At 40.0% G+C, this 14,862-nt stretch overlaps 1 protein-coding gene across 1 annotated transcript in view; it reads left to right on the forward strand.

Moving 5' to 3' along the window:
• Positions 1-14,862, forward strand: part of RAD51B (RAD51 paralog B) — a 405,106-nt gene that overhangs the window by 169,486 nt on the left and 220,758 nt on the right. The window contains 1 exon segment of the mRNA XM_086462921.1: positions 12,809-12,905. Coding sequence (XP_086319047.1) covers positions 12,809-12,905 — 97 coding nt within the window.

The raw sequence follows: 14,862 nt of genomic DNA on the forward strand, positions 1-14,862 counted from the left end.
ACTGGCACACGTCGATTCTCTTGACTAAAGCACAATTTGCTCCTCTTCAGTTTTTCTCTAAATTAAATTAATGAAATTCATTCCTAACATTACTGTCTTTGCAATTTATTACTGAACTCCACCATGGAGACTTAGTTGTGGTTTCTTGAGAAAGACTTTGGACAAACCAGTTATGATGGAGTCCAAGGAAAATGCATGATGCTGTGAATTTTAATAGCAAGTCTAGGAGATGATATAAAAAATTGCTAGCTGCAGTGTACAATTAATCTACAGCTGCTGCAAAATTTCAGTTGGTTGTCCAGAAAACATTAGCTGTTTTTCTCTGCTGCCTATATATGTAGTTTGTAAGATGTGCAGCAGATCTCAAAAGATTTGACCCAACTGTGTTCACTTGGGTTAATTTGAATGAGGTGCAAAAATGACCTAGCTCTGTTAAGTTTAATTCTTAAAGAGTGAATGCTTTCTAATTGTTAAATATCTGAAATCTTGTACCATTCCCAAAGTTTTCCTAAAGTTTAATATCACTCAAGGTGCCACAGCCTGTTTTTATTCACCTGACAGCAACTCTCAACATTTCTGTAGCTCTACTAGCAGTTGTAAATATAATGGTGTACCCAAAAAGCTTAATAAATAACTACTTTTTTAAAAAAAAAATTTACATAAAAACTGAGGTGCCACCAACAAACGGTAATGCTGGTACACCGCATGTCATTTCCAGTGAAACTATTAAAGCTGTTCTCAGTGATCACCAACTTCCCAAACAAATAGATACCAAATTTTAGAAATAAAAAGAACACCTTTGGGTTTGAGTTTCTTTGCTTTTGTAGAATTTTGCTGTTATCAGTCTCTTAGTTTGATTTGTCTTAGTATTGGGAAAAGGTTTGCCAGAACAAACCTGCAGGACTGATTCTCCCTGCAACACGGAAGAGATAACATGCTACTACAGTGCTGCCTTGTGCATATATTTAAGCAGTGACCTTGAGGACAGGGTCGTTAGCCCAACAGGTGAGAAATTAGCTTGAGTATAGTTTCATGCGTCCGTGATTTAGTTTGGACAATCTCAAATACTATTTTTCTGTATTAGGCAAACTCAAAGGGGGACATGTCCTGCTGCAGTCTCAGCACAAAAATGACTCCTTGCATTTTTCTGAGTTAATTTTCCATCTTGAGTCCTAACTTTCAAAGAGGTTTCTAATGATTCATATTTCCAAGGAAAGTACACTCTAATTTAAACAAGTAGGTAGGTAAATAAAAATTTGTCATTTTAAAATGTGACATCAATGCAAATTTTATTGGGGAATTACTGACTAACTATATATCCTAGTGAAAGGACTTAGAAGACATAGGATACAGAGGCCAAGACAATGCCACTGAAATTCCAGAATATCTTGAGTCAGAAGATTATTTATTTTCCTCCCTGAACACTGAAGAGAAAAAACTTCGATGATTTATGTCCCCTCCCCTCTCTTTTCCCTGGGTAATAACAGATCAGACATGTTTGGAAAACAATCATGCACACACATGTATATTTTTTTTCTGTTTTATTATGGACTATTTATCTGTAACTCGTAAACGATTTTTTAATGTGCTTTTGAGGAAGAAGTGCTTAGGATAATTTAACTGCTGAGTTATATATATTATATATATAGATGCTTTAGCAGTTTTCAAAAAGTGCTAATAAAACTTCATAGCACAGTGTACTATTTTCTATTTTGTATAGGTTGCCTTTTTTTTAAGGAAAAATTGCTTCAGAATATCTTAGTTTATAAAAATGTATTGAACATTGTAAGTGAAGGAATGTTAAAGTTTAAAGCTCTTACCATCTAACTTTGCAGGTTTAGGAGGCAGATGAAATATGCCCAAGCAATCTTCCTTTGCATAAAAATATTGCCCTGTATTAGAGGTATGTTGATATATTACAAATCTCAAAAGCTCAATGGCAAAACTTCCAGTTTCAGTCAGATCAGGCTAAAAGATGTTGACTATTAAAACAGTCACTGGTACAGCAGAAGAATACTGCCCAGCATTCAGACTGGTGTGCTTGCTGTACCTGGTATATTTTGTATGTTTGTGGCATTTTAAGGGAGGCTGAAGCTACTGATGGTTTTGAAATATTGTAAATACTTCTGACAGAAAAAGATTACTGGCTAAATTGCAGGTTAGGCTGAAAAGGGTGCAAATGCAATTCAGTGTATTAATATACACTTACGGCTTGTAGTACATATAATTTGCAGCTGTTCATTCTCACTTGTTCTTTCATACATTTCTGAGCCCTCGGTCACAGGGAAGTGAAACTGATGGTGACTTGAGAGGCTGGTTGTTTCAGCAGCTGGGTGTTTTGTTTTCTGGGTAATTTCTACTCTTTTTTTTTTTACAGCCATCGCAGCTATAGAGGATGGTAACTGAATTTTGTTTATGAGAACACTTTGAAATCACCAGGGGTATGGTGTTCTCTAAATAGGCCTTAGTTGCACTAAATAATGCTGCTTTCTTAATAGCTTTCTCGTCTTTCGTAAAAAGTATTGATATATTGGTTTGATTGTCAGGCTTCCGTGCAATATCAGTTACTACCCTAATACTCTACAGACCTGTCAAATTGCCTTGAGCATATTGGGGGATGGAGGTATGTGTCCAAATTTCCTGCTACCCTGTACTCAAAATCTACTGACTGTTACATACAATGAAACAAAGCAACGTGATTATCTAAGGATAGCCATTATAGATAAGTATAAAAATCCTGTCCGTGTCTGAAATGTGTTCACTGAACTGCAGCAGCTACCATAACACAACAAGAAAACTTCTCTAACAAGCATTGTGTAAAGCATGCTGTGATCTCTAACATCACTGTAGGCTAGAAAAGATTTGCCTCTGTGATGCTGATAGAGTGTGTTGGGTACAAAACATCGTAAGCCGTGCGTTACCTGCCTGTAAAGGGTAAATGAATAGACAGAGGGGAGCAAATATTCCTGTAGTCCTCTCTTGCCTGCCTGAAAAGTAAACAGAAAGGCTCCAGTGCTGCAGGGCAGGCAAGGAAGTTTGGCTTGCAGGGGAATTGAACAGCAAAGAGTTGATGGGATTTCTAGCACATGCTAAAACTGCCTTCTGCTGCTTCCACGAGGCACGAAGGAGCAGTCTGAACTAACACTGTCCTCCCTCTAAAAATGTTGGCGTGGGGTCACGATGTGGATTAAGGTAGAGCTAGGGAGAGTGTTTTAAAAGCCATTCAGCAAAGCTGTAAATTACAGTAGCCCATTGAGCTCTTCCAGTTTGCATCCAAGACCCAGTGAGTCTCCTGTGACCCACTGCCTTGAAGGCTTGAAGGAATTAATTGGGAGGAATCTGAGGAATCTGAGGAATTAATGACATTGAGATTGAGTTGTGCCTTATATGCTATACCTCTCCAGACCTGCATGTGTATGTTACTATAAGCAGTCTTTCTGATGGGCTTGTCAAAACATCAGAATCAAACAAAAATGCTGGTACACTAATTTTCAGCTTGAAATAGGGCATGGGCCCTAAATAGGCCTTTGTTAGGAGTATTTAATTAGTTTAGTTCGTATGCCTATTTAGTTGTTAGGAAAAAACTAAATATAGACAGGTGTAGAAAAACGAAATAAAACAAACCTCAAACATCGAAAGAATTACAGATATGTAATTTGCTGGACAGATGTTAGATTGTCCTGAGGTGTCCTAGAGTGCTCAGGCGAGTATGAGCTCTTCCAACTCTGTTCCTGAAATCAGGGTTTAGGAGTGGTAGTAAAGATTTGTGGTACCTTTGGTCAGTTTGCTTGGTGTCTGAGCATCTGTCTCTACAAAAGGGGTTACAATACGTTTATTCCATCAGAAGGTAGTGAGATTTAACGTCACAGAATTTGTGTAGGTCTGGATAAATTTGAAGTGCTGGACAAAGCAGGATAGGTACATGGCAGAAGGTCTGAACTCAGCGAGTGAAAAGAAGGAGCCTTTCTGCTAGGTTTTTCATTGAGAAAAAAGCACAACTTTTGGCTTCCTTGCAATCCTGTTAAAGAATAGGGCATGTACTCAGTCCTCCTCAGCCTGGGGCATGCCAGAGCAGAACTGAAGTTCTGTACTACTTCTCTGATGTTCCAGACAACCCAGTTTCTTCCCCATCCTTCAAAACCAAACAAATTAAACCAACCAAAAGCCCTGTTGCTGAGAACAGTGCGCAATCTAAGAGCAAACTGTGAATTCCTAATTTTATTTTATTTACTCTTTTACAAGACAATTTGGCATTCGTCAGAAAACTCCCTTTTAAGAGGTGGTGTTTGCTACTTTGAGAGTGTAGCAGATTTTGGCCGTAAAAGTTGCGTGTGGATTACAGCGATTTCCTGCGAGGTGCTCCAAATTGGCTCAGCCGGTATCAGACCAGTCTCTTACTGTGGGACGTCGCTAGCTACACACAGGAGTAAGCTCAATTCAGAAAGCCATCATTATGCAGAGGCTGGAGGGGAGGGTGGAGGAGAGGGAAGGTCTGCTGGAAACTAGCCTGGAGCTCTGGGTGTCTGGCAGGGTATGAAGGCGGGTGGCAATCCCTCTGGGAGGGTGTCTTATGCACGTCTCTGCAAACAGGTCTGTGCAGGCTGCTGGATGCGAAGGCCTTCCAGGCACACAAACCTTTCTCGCCAAGCAGCGCAGCACGAGGGTGCTGCGGTGTGGATTTTGAAGGTTACGTTTGTGTTGGCTGAATTCCTTGTTCACAGAGGAGGAAAGGCTAAAGACCTCAGGCTATCGCTGGGTGGTAGCTATTTCAACTTGAAGACGTGTAGCTGCCTGAGAACAGCGTGCTTTTGTTTTGTTTTGTTTCTTTTTTTCTTCGGGTGGAAGTTTTATTAATTCATTGTGATTATTTTTAAGCAGTTGGCAGAGATGTGAGTAGACGCTTTACTTCTCCAGAAGGCTTATGGAATAAAATTGCATAACTTTGTACTTTTCCTATGCAAAACAGAATAAATTGGATGTAAATACAGTGGCCAGTCTCTGAAAGGTTCCTTGGTTTCTTCCGGCTCCTATTTACACCCAGTGAAATCCAGTGACTATAAAATGACCTCTGCTGCTGTGAATTGCCTCACTGAGGAAGGAAAGAGGAGAAGCTCGGGTAGAGATACTGTGGCAAAGCAGGAGCTGGAAGTCCTGTCCTAGGAGCTCTATCTAATAAGGTTGCAGCTAGCAGCACTGTGTCCTGAGCAACAGGTCTCTATAATCTTTTAAAAGGTGCTTGTGAGCCTTCCAGAGAATCATTACTTTCTCGTTTCTATGCTGTTAGACTGTTTAATTGCCCCTTTTTTTTTTTTTTTCCTGGATAGGTACAGCTGAAATTTCTCTGAGGCAAGGCCAACACTTGTTGCTAGATTGCTTGTAGGATTAGGAAGTGCTTCTCAATAGGTTTCCAGTTGTGTGTATATATCTGTTACTCAGGGAATTATGGCAGATTCTGGTGACAGTGGTTGAGATGTGAATTCTAAGAGCTCTTGGCACAAAGGCCTCTCCTTTGCCTTTAGTCAGGGTAGCTGCTGTGCCTTTATGTTTGAAAACATCCATCTACTTCCCTCTAAAGTGAGCATCACCATTACAGCCCATGCCTCTGTCATGTATAAACAAAATGGCTTTAACAGGTACTTTTTCTTTCAGCTGATTTGTATCAGCAACAGTTGTTATATGTGGGCACTTGTCTATTGCTTATGCCTGCAATGAAGGAGATTCATGCTTTCTTTGTACATTTTAATACAACATGTAAAATTACTTTTGAGTATCTTTGTTAGTTGGGCCTTGATTAAACACCAGAAATTATGTTCGACTTTGAACATGGGAATTTCATTTATTATAAGGCTTTTTGCTTGTGATGGCTGGACTCTATTATAGAGTACTTGACATTATTTTCATTCTTCCCCACAGAAACCCAAGATGCTAGGGCTGGTGGCCACTCAGCTTGGGAGTACGGGACACGTGCTGGGATGAGTACTGGGTGGATGTAGTGATTTGCTTGGATTTGAGATGATAAACTATTGGGTTTTCTCTTCTGTATTTGTGTTTCATGAGCCAAAATGGTTTACATTTTCTAAGAATGAAGATATGTGCATATATTTAATCATAGTAATAGTTGTGATATAAATGTTTGATTTGGACCTAGGTCCCAGAAATGTCTTGACTGGGTGGAGCCTTTTCGCCAGAGAAATCCACTCTCCTGCGAGGTGAGCCCCTGCAGAGTATCGCTGGAGTAGTCAGCTTCAAGTGCGCAATGGGCACTTGAAATTCTCTCTTTAAAACTCTTATTTTGTTTAGGAGCTCTCAGTATTGCAGTTCAGACTTTTCCTTTTTCTGTCTGTAGCTCCCCAATTTCACTGAAAATGCTCAGTCTTAAGGAAGTTTTCTTCCTTGTGAATATTAGGTACAGGTCCTGCTGAGGTCTTTGACAACAACGCTACTGATGCTGAAGAAAATCTCCCTGAAGAAACAGGCGTTGAAGAAAAAGCTAATTCAATGCATAGCTGAGGTGATCACAAATACCATATTACTATGACAGATGGTGGTAATTGAGGGTTCTTCCCTGAGCAGTCCGATGTCAGTCTTGAGGAGAACGCTGTGGTTCTCACAGCTGTTGGAAGCATATTGCATCACCCCAGTTGTCTCACTGTTCCCTTTTTCTGCTTTCAGGATTGCTGCCTGCCTTTGTGGTATTGCTTGGTGCACTTTCCTTTTGCTAGTGCCTTGACAATAGTCACTGTTGTTTTGACTCGTTACTGACTTCTTGAATGCTTCACTGAAAGCTCTGCGCTTCAGGGAAAGGGAGAGGTGCATTCTCAGGGGCCAGTAAGAAGAATGGCTGGGGATCAGTAAAACTTCTTTTCCGTCTCCTCCAGCATGCTGAGTCAGCATCCCAGCCCTGCTGACTGTCACTTGTACTCAGTGCTCTCTAGTGACATTGCTTGAGTACAGTGAAAACCACAAAATACATGGACTAACGATGGTGGAGTAATTTGGGATTATTGCAAGTGTCCTTGTGCTTCCTCTCCCAGCTCAATAGGAAGCCTTTAATAAGAATTTGCCTAAATAGTGTTGCAGGCAAAATGGGGAATTCTGCTCCGTTCTTTTAACAGCCATGTCATGAGAGAGTGGGGTTTTTTTTGCCTCTGGGTACATTCCAGAAGACTTTATACCTTTGCTGGTTACTGATTGATAGTTCTGTGCTGAGCTCCCTTTAATTTTGCAATAAACTAACAAGGAGGCTGAGACCACAAGTTTACAGAAAATGACGTATTTACGCAACTGGATTTACAAGGATGACAAAGTCAGATTTAGTAGTTTCAGTGTGGTCCTAGGAAGGGCAGGAGGAATACTTGAAAAATTGTACTGTATAAATAACCAAACAAAAAATAGTTTGCTTATTCTTCTGTGTAAAGCAGTCATATTTCAGTTCTTAGGCCAACTCTCTCCCAGGACCTGCAGGGCCTTTCCGCCTATGCAGGAACTGTGGTATTCCCAACAAATGGGGGTGCTGGGAGTTTAGGCACCTTAAATCGGTATTTTTAGTTTTCTAATGTGCTTCCAGAAAACTGGCATCTGCTCAGGTTGCATCAGTGGAAGGAGATTCTGTTTTCATAGTGACACATAAAGATTTCGAGAGAATATAAACAGTGGTATTGACTTCTGGATTAATCTTAGAAGTAGTAATGACCTGTCTAGAAGACGAACAATATTTTCCTTAAGAATTATTTGTTTCCATTTTTTTCCAGGTATCAGCACCTATAAAAATTGGGGAAGTGATCAGAAAAGTAGGCTTTTGGATTTTAATGTGTCTAAAATTAACAATTTGGAAACATGTTCCCACTGTCTCCTTGTGTTTATCTCCAGGTTTTCTAACTGTAAGGAAAAGGATTCTTCTTGCTTTCGTAACACTTCTAATGGTTAGAAGGGATTATTTTACAATCTAAGGTTGCTATGCTGAAGGGAAATCTTCATAAGATTGGGAAATTGTGTGGTCAGTCAATTGTGTGGTATTTTAAGTAGTAGACTTTTTCCCAGAAATGATTTTGAAATTTGAATCTGAGTGAATTTCTGCAGATTTTGTAATTCTGTCAGAATTGGAAGACTGAGGACTGTAAATTTTCACTTGTTAAATAGCTAGCTTAACCAATTGCAAGTGAATAGGCTGAAATGTTAAAGGCAGTGGTTCAGTGAACTCCATAGGAGACTCTGGGGGGTGAGTTTCCAGTGTTACAGAGCTGTCTAGCTGACCTTTTCATCTTTTTTTTTTTTTTCCCCTCTTCTTTTAACAGCGGAGGGTGTTTTCCATTCATGCACAGTCACTGGCTGAAGAAGCCTTACACTCTTTGTATCGCAAAGTAGAAACAGAAAGCAATAACACAACCTCTTACCTGTTGCACATGTCAGGACACAGTTGTGTGTGAAGAGGTGTAATTTTTTGGTGACTCCTAGAGCCTTAGTGGTAATGAAAGTACCTCTGGTAATGAAAATATTTTATTCCATTAGATGATGCTGGAAATAGGAGCTGCTCTTAAAATACTGGGTATTTTACAAAAACGATGTATTTTTAAATATTGTGTGTTTCAGTATGATAACATTAAAATATCATGTAGCAATATTCTCACTATTGAGTGTTCTGCTGGAAGATAATAAAGTCATGACTGGCATTGAACCTCTTAAGCGGAAGCTGTGGTTGGCTGGAAATGGTGTCCAGTATCTGTCAAAAGGAACGACAACAGAGGCAACTTTTCGTTACCTACTTGGACTGAGGACTTGGCAGGTCTCCTGTACTAAACAGGGTAAATCTGATCTATATGTTAATGGCAGATCTCCAATGAAAATTTGAGGAATTGCTATTGCTAATTCAGTGCAAGGCACTCTTTCTTGTAAGTCTACTTGGACTTGGGACTCCAGCCTGTTTCTAGGCATTGCTGAACAGTGAGAGGTTGTTTCTTTCAAGTGTGGCACTTAGCAGACCAAAGGGAGATACTCTAACCTTCTTGTTGGTGATTTGTAAGATATAGCATCATTAAGAACAGAACTTCATTATAGTCGGCGCACACACATGGAGCAATGTGTGAGACTCAGCAGATTCTGTCCATGTGCAAATGTGATTACTGGAGTGAAAGTCACACAGCTGTTTCACTCCAGATGTCCTTTGCTTGCCTATGTATTCTCTCCGTAACACAGTCAGGCTTAACCGTTCTCTCAGACACCCATTTGCAACTCTCTGGGTGTGTTGAACCATTTCAAGGGCTAGCAGAATGGAGTGTAAGGATGTCTTTCAGGTTAGTGAAGGAGACTTCTGGCAAAGTTAATACATTCTTTGGCTGTGGTACTGGAATTGTGTGGTATCAACCTTCAGGGCTTCAAGTTAAATGTCTGTAGGACTGGGGAGTGCTGAAAATGTAGGACCTTGTTTGAATGGCACTATTCTCTGCCAAAATATTCATGATCAAATCTTTACTCTGGAAAAAATAAAAGAAAACGTAGCACTTTCCAGTAAGGGCACATGGTTGAAGTTTTGAAGATAGATGTATGAGTTCAGAAGAGGTCTCTAAGTCTCAGTGCCTGACCTTTTTTCTTCGGAACTGGAGCTGAGTAAGGGCCGGCTTTTTTCCTTTTGTTAGCAACCCATAGCTTGTATGAGCCAGTGAGAGTCTAGAATACTCTGCACACCTGTAGAGTGAGGTTCAAACTGTATTATGGTAGGTGCACGAAGATGAATACTGGTTGTTTGGTAATAGGAGTACCTATACCCAATGGAAGGTTTTTGCGGTAAGCAAAGCTACAGAAGTGTGACAAGGAATTTGATGTTAAATTTAATGCTTAGCTAACAGCCTCTTGGCTTGTACTTATGGGAGAACCAAATCTCTGTGTTGGCTCTGGAGGCTTGTAGAAATGAAGAATAATTTTCAGCTAATTCCAAAATAAGCATTCTGTACATCCATATGGCTTCGTCTCAGAGGAAGTATGCTTATTCAAGATAGTATTTAAACATGTACTTAAGCAAATGTTTAACTATCAGTGAAGTCATGGAACCAAGAATACACATAATTTGCATCCTCAGAGCAAGCCAGAGAGGAACACTTACTTGGGTAGGACTCTGTGTTTTTAAACTGACTTTTTAAACAGTATAACAGGGTGTTGAGGATATTGTTAGTATTGAATAGTTACTGAAGGACAAATCAGAAATTGAAATCTGAGTTCAGAGGTGTAGCTTGAGTTAAAGGGTGAAGACTACTTACAGTCCTACAGCAAACAGTGCTGTAGAGTCCCTGGTTAAAGAGCAGGACAAAAAAGCTGAAAGATAAAAAAATGCAGTTGCATTAGTCTTGTTGTTTTGATTTTTCTTTTGATTTTTGAAGCCTTTAAAGTTAGTTTCCTTTGAGGAAGAGCAATAAGGAATATGGTGTGCTTAGGTCTTTTTTAGTTTAAAAAAAGATCCTTAAGCACGGTAGCTTTTCTTTAAGATGTGGTGTATAAATAATAAAATGTGTGATGGCACAGTACAATGATTATCTTGGCACAGGTCTGGGATGACTGCATTGCTTACAGAGCGTTTGACGCTTGTCAATGATGCGATCATTGCAGAAGTGTGCCAATGAAAACTTCATACTCCACCAGTACGTATGCATGTGTAAGTTTGTTAGTGTGTTGAGTTTCAGCACGTTTTCTAGTACCAGATCGAAGAAGAGCTCCAGTCTTGTGCCATATTGTTGCTGTATCTTATGCCTGGTTGCCAGAAGGGTCTTAATGGACAAGTGAGGCTGTGGAGTTTGTGACACAGTGAAAATAGTGTTGAGAAGGAGAGGTCTTGCATCCTGTTCCTTACCCCTCCTGACTCTTGGCTGCCCACTCCTTTCCTTTCCTTTGCCTTGAATGAGTTTTGATGTTCATCCTATCACAAGGATGAACTCGCTCACTAAAATGGAAGATAAGTACTCTAGGGAGAAGAAAGGAAGAAGTGACTTTTTTTCTCCTTTTTTTTATTGAATTGAATCTTACCTTGTAATCTGATGAACAGGACAGCCAGCAGTGGCTGCAAGGGATTATGTGTGACAGGCCCGTTCCTGTCTGCTTTTGGGTGCCTATAGGTGCACGCAGCAGCTCTGTGGGAAACAGCAGAGTGGTGTGATGTGTTTCTTGTGTGTTTGCTGTTGGCAGCATTGCAGGTTGTACCTTAAGAACCTTAGCCTCGGTGTAAGACCAAGCAAAGCTGTTATCTACCATGTCTGTATTCACTACATTTGTCATGAATGCCTAGTCCCAAATGGTGCAACCTACAGTTAAGATGGGCAGGGTGGTGGTAGACAGCTGAAGTTTGTCCAGAGCTTGCAGTCAGTAGCAGAAGAGCATGAGGGACATCGTTATGGGGCTCTGAAGGTCTTGAAATCCTGTTGAGTAGATGAAGATTTGGCTTACAAACTTTTCAATTTAGTCCTGTTGATACAGTCCGTAAAGTTCACAGGCACCACCATGCCTGTTTACAAGCACAGAGATGGGCACACTGACGTGAGCAGGGAGGAAGAGTTGTGATCTTGGTAAAGGTCATAGACTCCATTGCATTTTTGGAAGCTCACATCATGCTACCTGAAGAAGACACAATGCCCTGCAGCGCCACCACTGTGGTTACCACTCTGTGATCTGATACAGCTTATGTGGGATCTTGAAATAGAAAACTAAAATGGAGAGTGTGTCGTATCATACAACTGAAAGTGTTAGAAAGGAGGAAGCCATGATCAGAGCGGGGGAGGAGCAGTGGAGGAAAGAGCAGAGAAATTCCTCTTCCATTTAAGCAAAGGCAAGCTGTTAATTTATTCCAGTAGCATCATGAAACTGCATCCACAGATTGTTACATGTAGAATTCCTTTCTCCCTTCCTTCTGTGTCAAATACAGCTGAAGACAGGCCATTAATTTCAAATAGTGTGTTTGGAGTGGTGTCTGTTCTCAGTCCAAGTAGAAGGATCATTTTTGTTCTTAAAAAAAAAAAAAAAGTAATTTCTGAAGTTTTTGTCAGTCAGCAAAGTGGAGACCAGTTGTAAGTGTGGAAACTGCAGCTGCTTAGAGGCCCAAAGCATTAGGAGATAACTGTATTTATACCTATGCTATTCTTACTATGGTGTTGGCAGTGTTTGCCTTAATGCTTTCTGTTACTAGAAAAAAGTACACATTCAAAGGTACAAGAAACTGTTCGTCTCTTGCAAGCAAGACCATTTCTCAGGCTGTCAGAGGAGAGCACTGTGTGGGTGATACAGTCTGGTTTTTATCGGAATCTTGTGGTCCTGGAAAACACTGAAAAATCCTCTTGTGTAGAGATAGTCCTGTGAAATTTAGCACTCTTGTGCTTCAGATCAGTGAGGATGTATCTCTACAGCGCCTTTGTCCATGGCACTGTGTTTCAGCCAGAGGAAGGAAGTAAGTTGCGTGGAAATTACTAGGAAAATAGATTTCCTATTTGCCTATGAAGAAAATTATGCTTTTTGTAAGGAGCATCAAATTGTTCATTGAAGAACGAAGCTCGTCAGAACAGTAGTTTTGTTTTAGGCAGCTGTATGTATCGACATATTGTTGTTCAGTATTTCATCTTTTTAACAATATCACTTTTCCTGCACTGCTTGCGTTTGTCTCTTTCAGTTTCTGCAGGTAGTTCAAAATTTTATAAGTGTTGAATTTGCTGAAGGTCAGAGTAGAGTGTCACCTGGATGCTGTGCCTGGAGGATTCCAGTCCTTGCTGAGATGCTCTCTGCCTTCCAGTAGCTATGAAAATTCATTTCCCTTCCCCCTCTCCCTGTCTGTTTGCAGGTTATCTTGACGAATCAGATTACCACATCATTGAGCAATGGCCTTGCGATCCAGGCAGACCTGGTGTCTCCAGCTGATGATTTGTCCCTGTCTGAAGGTAAGAGATCCCTTCTATCAGAACTGAAACGCTACACCGACACAAATCCACATTGTAACTTGCAGTCTTCTCTTGATATATGGGGGTCTGTGAGAGTTGGGTTATCAAGCCTAACATAAAACAATCAGGGAACAAAATTATTTTCAGTTTCTTTGAAAATCCATTTATAAAAAAAATAAAGTGTATTAACTAAAAGGATCTGATTTAAGGGCTGGCAATGAATTTTGAAACAATGTTCAGTTCTATAGCATGTTCCTCGGCATCGCACTTTCATTCACATGCATTTAGAGCATTACTTTCTCAGTCTTCTGAAGCTGCTGCTAGAGTTAATACATAGGCTAGGCTACAAATTTGATCTTATCTGATGATTGTCAGTGACTCCAAAGAGAAACAGACAGTTGCAAATGAAGGGGAGCAAATACTCAGTCCTGTCTCTTGCAGTATGCTTGTTTGGTACAGTGCCTCAAACCGCAGCTCTCAATATTGTGTGAATGTAATATGAGGTTTTGTGTGATGTCATATACTACTTTACGCTTTCATGTTTCCTTTTTCTGCACAGAATTAGAGACAAGCACACATTTTTGGGGTAATAGTGAGGACTTATTGGGCTAAGAAGAAAAGATAATTCTGAACCAAAGTTTGCAAAGTGATGTAATAATTTCCACTTGCAAGGAATAGCCAGAGTACCCTCAGTCACAGACAGATGCAGACGAGTTCCATAGACCCAAATGGGTGACATTAAGCAATGCCCATCTTTCCTGTGAAGGCATGATAATCGCATGTAGCTTCCTACTTTGTATAATATGGGTATTTCCCTTCTTTCTGTCCTTGTTGCACTTTCTGGTGGTTCTGGTCAGCTTATCTTTGTTCTGGTTAATGACAAGCAGCCCTCTGAAGCTTAACACAAGAACAGCTTGGTGGCAAAAGCAATGAAGCAGTGATTAAAACTGACATTATTTCTGCAACTCTTTGATGGACAAGAGGAAGAGGCTGAAGAAATATTAAACAGAATGTCAATGAGTGGCAGATAGCTTCAGTGTAATGCCTTAACACTGTTTGGTGCGTTTACTTCATAATTTTGTCAATAGGAGCATGGGCAAAGCATGGCCTATTAAATAATTTTGGAATTGTGCTTGTGGCTTTTGTTGGCTCCATCCGTTGCCAAAGTATCTCTGAAGTTCATTGCTTGAATATCTCTCCCTACTTCTGTTAGAAAGAGTTGAAATTTGGTAACTAGATTTGGAAGAGAAGGCGTAGTTTTTCATCTTTATGATTTCCTTCTTGGCACAAAGTTGTTGCACATTGTCTCATTAAATGCTCTTGATCACAGTACTTGTGCTTTTCTTTGTCCAGTAGAATTGCTCTGTATGAGCTTCCTCTGAAAAGAAAGGCATCGCTGACTATGAAGTTGAAGTAGTAACAAAATATGTTCTCAGTAAAACATATTTTGTACTTGTGGTTAAAATATTTGAAGAGTCTTTGGAAAAAGCATGGAATAGTTTTGGTTTTTCTAAATTTTCCTCCAAATAGGAAAGATTCTCAGTGCTCAATATGAGCCATTCAGTTCAATAATATTCTGAAATGAGGACTATGGAAGAGGTGGTATAATGATTTTTGTAGCGCTTACTGCTTATTAGTGAAATTGTCATGTTGTGGTCAAACTCTCTACCACCATTATTTTTCAACTTTTAAACCAAGAATGAGTTAAAATGTCTTGGTGCTCTGTGTGTGTGTGTTGTTTTCCTTTGTTTCTCTCATTCCTTATTTTTAATTAAGGGTCTGAAGTGGTAAAATATGCCAGCATGATACTTGTTGAAAATGGAAGACTTGTTTAGCCTCAGAACAAGAACAGCACAGACAGCAGCAGTGCAAGCACCTTCAGTAATTCAAGTTTTATCAAGGGATGCAGGAGTGATAAACTCTCCTTTCTCCCTTCCTTCCCTCTTCTGTCAACTAA

The sequence above is a fragment of the Leptosomus discolor genome, chromosome 3 (assembly GCF_034619465.1).
Source record: "Leptosomus discolor isolate bLepDis1 chromosome 3, bLepDis1.hap2, whole genome shotgun sequence".
In the NCBI taxonomy this organism is placed as follows: domain Eukaryota; kingdom Metazoa; phylum Chordata; class Aves; order Leptosomiformes; family Leptosomidae; genus Leptosomus; species Leptosomus discolor.